Source organism: Delphinus delphis, chromosome 11 (genome assembly GCF_949987515.2).
Source record: "Delphinus delphis chromosome 11, mDelDel1.2, whole genome shotgun sequence".
NCBI classification, from domain to species: Eukaryota; Metazoa; Chordata; class Mammalia; order Artiodactyla; family Delphinidae; genus Delphinus; species Delphinus delphis.
Window position 1 is genome coordinate 30,079,358 of NC_082693.1, and position 8,558 is coordinate 30,087,915.

General features: G+C 41.1%; 1 protein-coding gene across 3 annotated transcripts in view; it reads right to left on the reverse strand.

Moving 5' to 3' along the window:
* Window positions 1-8,016, reverse strand: part of KIF21A (kinesin family member 21A) — a 158,129-nt gene extending 150,113 nt beyond the window's left edge. For all 3 annotated transcript variants that reach the window (XM_060024581.1, XM_060024582.1, XM_060024580.1), the window contains exon 1: window positions 7,597-8,016. In XM_060024581.1, the coding sequence (XP_059880564.1) occupies window positions 7,597-7,640 (44 nt within the window). In that variant the 5' untranslated portion in view covers window positions 7,641-8,016. The remainder of the gene's footprint in view (window positions 1-7,596) is intronic.
* Between the last annotated feature and the right edge of the window lie 542 nt (window positions 8,017-8,558).

Sequence of the window (8,558 nt, forward strand, 5' to 3'; positions counted from 1 at the left end):
GAAAAAAAAAAAATTTAAGAACCAAGGTGAGGGGAGAGGGAGAAGGCCACATGTCCCAGGCCTAGCATTGACAAAATCCTCCTATTTACATGATTAATACTATTCCCAAATTAAGCTACACAGACATTGCATTTCCATGGTGGTTGTTAAAGCATTAATATGTTATATGTATATGTTGAAAACAGTCTGTATTATTTTTATAACCTAGTTCTGGCATTTCTTCACATTTTAATATAATAGGATCCTCAAAATGTAGACCTGGATTTCTACTCCAGGGATCCCTCTCTCTTTACCTCTTAAGAGGTCCTTTTTAGAATCACTGGTCTAGTTTCTAGAATTGAAGCAATCACAAAGCCAAAATAATGGGCACTGAGATTGGGAGCACTCACTGAAATACCAAATTAAACTTTTAAAGGGAGCACTTAAGGGATTAAAACTGTAGTTTATAAAATATAAATTTATTCTATTTCTGAGATGTCTGCCAGCAAAACATGAAGTCCTAGAAAATCCACAGCAACAGTCAACAGAAGACTTGAGCTGCTAGTTGTGGAACTTCAAGCAATTCCCTCAACTGCTCAGTGTCTCTATTACCTCAATCATCTTAAAGAAGGGGCCTCAACCAGCTAGTCCCTTCAAGGTCCCTTTCAGTTTTAAAATCTATTTTAAATCCAATAATTATAGAGGTACTAAAACTTATGTTCAATATATAAATGTCTAATAATTTCAAAAAAACTAAGAACAAAGGAACCTCAAATATAATTCCTAAACATTAAGAAATATAATAATTGTAGGATGTCATCAAAATGGTCCCCTTTGGCTTGTCTGTCATTTGCTTCAAATAAAGCCTGAGCCACAAGAAAACTATTTTAACACCCTGAGAAGATTAAATAGTTAATCCACTGGGAAACCAAGTTCAAAGACAGAATTCACAAATCCGCTCTCCAGAGAGAAGCACTGAAACTAACAAACATCCATTTTATTTTTAATAAAATTATTCTAATGATACACTGAATACAAATTATGTCATCTAGCATGCATTTTCATTGATGTATTTTCCTTCCTAATCTGAAACTTAGATAAAAGTCATGTCTAATGTTGACAGAAAATAACCATTTATAAGTCAGGGTCACACAGGGAAGCTGTAACATGTCTTACAGGAAAACATCCATAATAAGGGATATTCCAAGTTCACTTCTTTGAGGAGAAATGGATGAGAAGTGGAAGATTGGGCAGATTATGAAATTAACTACCAAGATAATTTCTGTTTTCATGGCTTCACTAAACTGGAATTTCTAGTGCATCATTTACTACCCCATAATTATGCACCAAAATATTAACTAATTAGCAGGTAAGAGCTCAAGGGGTAGTAATAAATAGACATGAAATCTGAACTTCTGTGGAGTTCCAAATGACAATCAGACCTACCACACTATAAATGTAATAAACCTTGTCTGAAGAAAAAGTATCAACTCATATTTAAATAAATAACTTCATTGACTTTCAGCTCACATAATCTACAAGCTCTTTAGTCTCCTCTCTTTCATTTCCCTTACTTTATGATCCAAATGTGAAGACAATACAAGTAGGGCATACATGTTATATCATACATACAAAGATAGAAATAATATCCTTCTAATGCACAGGCTTTGGAGTTCAATTTTTGTATGAAATATGCTTGGAAGTAGGACATAATTTTTGTTTTTTAAATCACTGTTCTTGGGGAATATATGAACTAAAAAATGCTATAAAAAATAAGAGACAAATAAAAACTAAACTGCAACAATTGTCTTTAATTTCTAATTGTGCTGTTGATATGTTTAGTGTTAGGTCCTACATAGTTTGTGCATTTAAAAAGAGCTTCACACTGCTAGGTCTAAGCTCCATGAAAGCAGGGACCATGTCTGTCATGTATGTCGTGTATCCTCAGTGGTAGGAAAGTGTCCAGCACATAGTAGGCACATGATACATGTCTGATGCATGAAGAAAGGAATAAACAAATGACCAACAGCAGATAACCACCTGTTTCCATGAAATATTTCTGAAAGCCTTGCTCATCTGCCTCTACATTCTCTAAACATTAAATTGTTTCAAATAATTTACCTCATGTATATTCGTGTTTCAGCTTGAAAGATCCTTATTACATTGAAACTAGTATGTGAAATATTGGGTTGGCCAAACAGTTTGCTCGGGTTTTCCCATAACATCTTATGGAAAAACCCAAATGAACTGTTTGGCCAACCCAATATTTTGAAAACATTTGGAAATATTTTTAAGAACAGAGAAACAGGTAGCGGAAGCTTGAGTTTGAGTTCCAATTCTGGTATTTAGTGGCTGAGAAACCTTGAACAGGTCACCTAGTATCTTTGAGACTCACTTTTTCATCTGTATAAGAGGGATAGTATCTATCCAGCCTACCTCATAGGGTTTTAATGTAGATTAAATAAAATACTGCATATTTGTATTACAGGCAGAATTGGACAAAGAGATCACAAAAGTCTAAATGTTTCCTCTTAAGTAACAACAGTACCCACGATAAACATATTGTGGGAAAGACAAGTTTGAAATGTCAAAATAGGTCCTTTCCTGTCAATATAGAGGCACCGTTAGTACCAACAGTTTGGCTAACAACAAAAAAATCACATATTTAACAGACTGCATATGGAAAGGCTCTTATAACCCTTAATACCTTTACACTGCCATCTCAGCATGAGGGAAAAGAAAAGTTCAGGGAGGTCACATTGCAAATCAGTGCCAGTGGCAGACCCAAAACAGAGCTTTTAACTATCCAATCAGCACTTAAGCTAGCTGAGCAATGCCACTTCTTAAAAGTGCTGTAGTAAGGTAAAAACACAGCAAATTAGACAACATTACACACTAATCCAAACTCAGTGTCAAGGATATGTCCTGCTCTCTGCCAAAGCCAAGAAAAAAATTGTAGCTCACAACCACATATAGACAATAACATGAAAACACAATGGTCCTTTCTGTATCTCCATTTTCTTTCAGCTCTTGACATATTTTGCAAGATAAAATTCTTGGGGAAAATGTTTTATATGTTATGTCAGCATTCAGACATAGTGGGAAAAAGGAAAAGCGTGAGCTGCCCATTCCCCTCACTTGGCCCCATGGTTGGCGCCTTGCAACAAACACTGTACTTTCCTTCACCACATCATTTCATAAAGTCTTAGATTTAGAATTCAAAATGTTTGAGTTTACTATTTTAAGTTAACTGAATGGTTCAATTCAGTATACTACTTAGATAATAAAAATAGAATATACACTAAAAATTGCTCACTTCTGTAGGTGACATTTATGAACTTACTACATTTTCTAGGAAGTCAGCTACCATCAGTCTATTATCAATAACTTTCTACACCTATGCACCCAGAGGGAAAAAATGTTGCTGTTAAATCAAATCTTACACATACATACGTGCATAGATATGTGTGTATGTGTATATATAACCACTCTAAAAACAGACACCCAATATTTTGGTATTTTCTTGATCTACAGAAAATACCAGATCTATGATGTGGTGGCTATGAACATTTTTATTCTATACTTCTTCCTCACATTTTTTTAAACTATAGAGCAGCACTATCCAATAGAAATATAATGGTAGCAACATTATATTTAATTTTAAAATTTCTGGTAGCCATATTTTAAAAAAGGAAAAAGAGATAGATGAAATTAATTTTAATATTTTATTTAACTCAACATATCAAAACACTATCATTTTAACATGTAATATAAAGATTGATATATTTTTCACACTAAGTTTTTTAAGTCATATATATATATGATTTATGAATATATATATTACACAGACAATACATGTCAATTAGGAGGCTAAATTTTCATCAGAAATACTTTATAAGTATTTACATTTCATAAACTTTACAGATAAAAAATAGGTCCACATAGCCACATTGTTCCAAGCATACCTAGAAGTTTTCCAAAAACTAAATGAAGGACAGCTTTTATATTTAACTAAAATTAAATAAAAATTAAAATTTAGTTTCTCAGTTGTGGTGAAACCAAGCAGGACCCTGCAGGGTCTTCCCAGGGACAGACACCCCTCCCCATGTCCCTGGCCTCTTGTTTGTAGAAAAGCTTTAGCCTCCTAGGCCTTCCCCAAGTTCCAAAGAGCATATTTAATCAGAGTAATGCAGATACAAAGGAAAAGAGTCAAGCAAGACAAAATAATAACAGTTTTATTTTTATTAAAACAAAGTCAAGGGCCCTTAGTTCCTCAAGGGCTATAGATAATATTCTGAGCCATATCCCTGAGTAGTTTTACAGATACTAAAACCCCCACCAGGTGAAGGAAATTAACTGCATGCTGACCACAAGCAGGTAGACCCCAGGCCGGTTGGAACCAGAAGGTTGATGATGTTAACTCCTGAAATACCACCCTGTTACCTCACCACCAACCAATCAGAAAGATATCCACAACTGATCACACACCCTGAGACCCTCTCCCTCACCTTGCCTTTAAACACCCTTCCCTGAAAGCCATCAGGGACTTTGGGTCTTTTGAGCATGAGCTGCCCATTCTCCTTGCTTGGCCCCAGAGTGGGTATGCCTTGCAATAAGCTGTACTTTACTTCACCACAACCTGGTGTCAGTAAATTGGCTTTGCTGTGCACTGGGAAAGTGGAACCAGATTTGGTTCAGTTACAGTATTAATCATAATTCAAGTGCTCGATAGCCACAGGGGGTTAGATAGCGGGGCAGGGAGGGTGATCTGAATTCATACCTACCACAATGAAAGATACCCTACAGAACACCTCAGATATACTCTGCCAAAAGGCATTTTCAGAAATTGAATTTAAAATGTTCTTCCTAAATGAGAAACTTTCTGTTTAACTTCTTTTCCCCAAAGCTGTATACGACCCATGCACTTATTTGAGAAACCTAAAATAGAGTTATCAGCTTTAACATACTGATAAGTCTCCATATCTAATTAAACACAAGAACCTCTAGGACACTGTGCATTTACATAAGTAGAGTCAACTCTATTATTTGTTATTACATTATTCATTGAAGGGGAAAAGTAAGTCAAGTGCCCTGATCATTTGTGTCTATGTATTGCTTTATTTATCCTGCTGATGAAGACTATCACAAACTGGAAGGTAAGACTGGAGGTCACAGGAAAGATTAAAAAATCGGAGGAAATAGTTTAGGTAAGTTCAGTTTCCTCCTTTCTGAGCTCTAACTTTTCTAGGAATATCGAGGTATGAATATCCTGTCAAAGTCATTCATTTGTAATTAAACTAGTTCAGAACCAGGAAGAGGCAAGTGACCTTAAGCCAAGTAAAGTTTTGCAAAGCATGTTCTTGCCTCACACCCATGTAGATTTAATGGTTAAGAACTTGAGCTCTAGAGTCAAGCTGTCTGGGTTAGAGCTCTGTTTCTGCCACTTGCTACCAGTTTAACTTGGGGAAGGTTACCTAATCTTTCTGTGTCTCACCTATAAAATGGCCATAATAATAACAGGACCTAAGTCAAAGATTGTTATGATGAATAAATGCAATTTCACAGGATGTAAAACATCTTAACACACAGCACTGACCCTGGCACATACTATGTGTCCAATAATTATAGCTATTTTTAACTCAGAAATTAGGACAACAGAGACGGGATTTTATGTTCAATAAATATTTGTTTTAAATGAAAACATATGTCCATACACTTTATAAATGCCAAAGTGCTATATAAGCTATTTTTATCCTATGCAAAGTAAGTTTAGAGAGTCAATCTATTCAGACAATGTATTTAATGGAAAAAAAAAAAGATCCTTACAATGTGGCTTACTTCACAACGTGTTTTTATAAAGTCTTTCCCCAAAAAACAGACCCACACATATTCCCTTAAAAAAGTGCTAACATGCATACCAAAACCAAGTATAAGTTATTTATCTGTCAACATCACTTTAGGGTGATTCATGTCTCTGTTAATCTCCACTGCAAGCAGCGTCAGTTTTAAAAGCGTGGTCAACAAACTGCCCTGTGATATTCTAGAGAATTCACAGATTAAAAAAATATTAACTCTCTAACAACAGTTTCTCTGACAGCCAATTTTCTTTTTTGTTTGTTTTCATTACTATTTTATGCTTCTTCTTTACCCTCCTTGACCAAACCTGCTAATTAACAAAACTGCATCTTACTGGGTTTCCTCTTTCTCTCTCCCCTTCATCTGCCATGTACAGTCACTAATAAGCATTAAAAGGCCAAAAGAGAGGTAGTAGCAGTAAACAGGAGAAACAAACTAATCCAGCAATTGGATAAGTAGCCCTAGAATAACCAAGAAGTCCAAATTAAAACTTCAAAAGCTTTATAACAGGTGGTTCTAAACAGTCATAAAACAGTCACCTCCATGGGTGGCCATCTCCTGGTCTGTAAAGGGAATGAAAAATATATATATAGTTCATTTTATTCTTTAGATGATTAAAGAAACGAAGTATACATAAAACTACCATTTCTATACCTAACCAAGATTTGTCACTAAAATAGCTATAGAAATACTGACATGATAGGATTTTAAGAATAACTTTTCAGAAAGACTACAAGGGTAGAAAATTTTAAAAAATAATTTCTCAGAGGACAGATTATTTTTATAAATCTTTAATGTATACATAAAGAGAAACGAATTCACAGACTATAAGCGCTATAAAAGCAACGCCACTTACTCTACCATGAATGCTTCATTAATATTTCAGCGATGATGTTGCAATTTTCCACGAGCAACTGTCAGAGCTCTGCTTCTTGATATGTATCAACAATCCAAATTACATTCAATACTCGTGTATCTGTCCTTGACCAAATTACAATTTTGATGTATGTAGTATTTCAAAACTCTCACCCAGGCATATGTAATTTTATATTGTAACCACCCTGCTGAACCTCAGTATGTTTCTTTCTCACCCAGTCACCCATTTAACCCTTACACTTGCTGAGGAGTTTTCTTCCTTCTACAGACCTAGCACCAGGGAATTTTCCCTTAAATATAATATCCCTTCCAGCGCCAGAAATGTCTTCAATACCCACACGCTGGTGCTATCTAGTCCCCGCCGATGCTTAACGAGACGTCCATTTGCACAGAAATCTAGACCCCCACCATTGTAAGGCTTTGTCTCCTGCCTCCGAAGGCCGGAGTTGCAGGTACACGTCAAGACAGTCACGCTACAAATATAAGAAAAGAACCACAGCCCAGGAGAGGGGCAGCTCCTCCGGGCAAAGCCAGACAGGCGATCGCCCAAGGCGGCCGAACCTGAGGCAACTGTTCCTCGGGGGCGCGACCCGGCTGGTGCGGGCGGCGACGGCTTCTCCCCCTAGAGGAGTCAGGCGCCCCCGGGACCGGGCGCCGCGCAGCTGCCAGTCACCTGCAAACTCCCGGGGCCCGAGGGCGGGAGGTTTCCCAGCCAGCACTCGGCCGCGCGCGCCAGGCCGGAGGAGACCCGTCGCCTCGGTTTCCAGAGCCGCCGGGCCCCCGCCGGGCCACCTCTCAGATCTCCACAGCGCGGCGGCCGGTGACCCGGGCCAGAGCAGATCCTCGCCGCGCCCGCAGCCCGCCCGCCGCCGCGTCCGTCCTCACCTGACAGCCACCCGCACAGAGCTCTCGTCCGGGGCGCCCCACATGCCGGCGGCAGGCGACAACCGGGCCCCTGGGCCTCTGCACCGCAGAACTGAGGCGCCGCCGGAGCCGCGGCGGTCGCGCGCAGGAGGCTGGAGCTGCAGGGGGCGGACGGCTCACCTCCGCCGCGCTCCAGCCATGTTGGGCGACTGAATGGAAAGGTGGCGGCAGCAGCGCTGAGGCAGAAGGAGGAGGAGGTGATTCACTGCTCGCGGGTGCCCACCCCTTCTCCCCAGCTCAGCCCCCAGCACTGGGGCGGAGACGCGGCGCGCTGAATGGCTAGCGCGGCGGCGGCGGCGGAGCCAGCAGGCCGCTCAGGGGCCTCCTGCTGGACGGGCGAGTGCGCCCTGCCCCCTCTGATGGGGACGCGGCCTGCGGGCGGCCGGGCTGAACGCGCCACACCCGCCCGGGCTCTCCGGGCTGCTGGCCCCGCACTGTGTCAACGGCGGCCTAGCTGCCGGCCCCACCTAGCGCTGCCCGGCCTGCGCCCCGCCCTGCCCTAGGCGGGCACTGCCAGGCGCTGCTGGCCCGGAGGCGCGCGGGGGGGAGGGATGCCGGCCGCGAGCTGCCCACGCCCCAGGGCGACGAGCTCTGCGCCCTTGCAGGCTCTTCTGAGAATGCTGCGGCTAGAGCCCGCCCTGCTGCAGCCTGCCTCTTTTCTAAAAGCAAAGCTTGATTCCCCAGCGGAGCGCCAGCAATCTGCCAGCTGCCGCTCTGGTTCGCCTTTGTTTCCACCCTTAGCTTATTGTCCTCTCTCCAGCTTGGACTCTGACCCCTATCCCCAGCCCCCTATGAACGTTCTCCTTCCCAGGAGTCAGTCATTCATACTAAACCGGATCCCGGATTTGGCCACTGCCTCTGGGCAGCTGGATTCTGCAGTCCATCGCCCATTTACCAGCCCGTGTGGGCTATGGAAATGATGG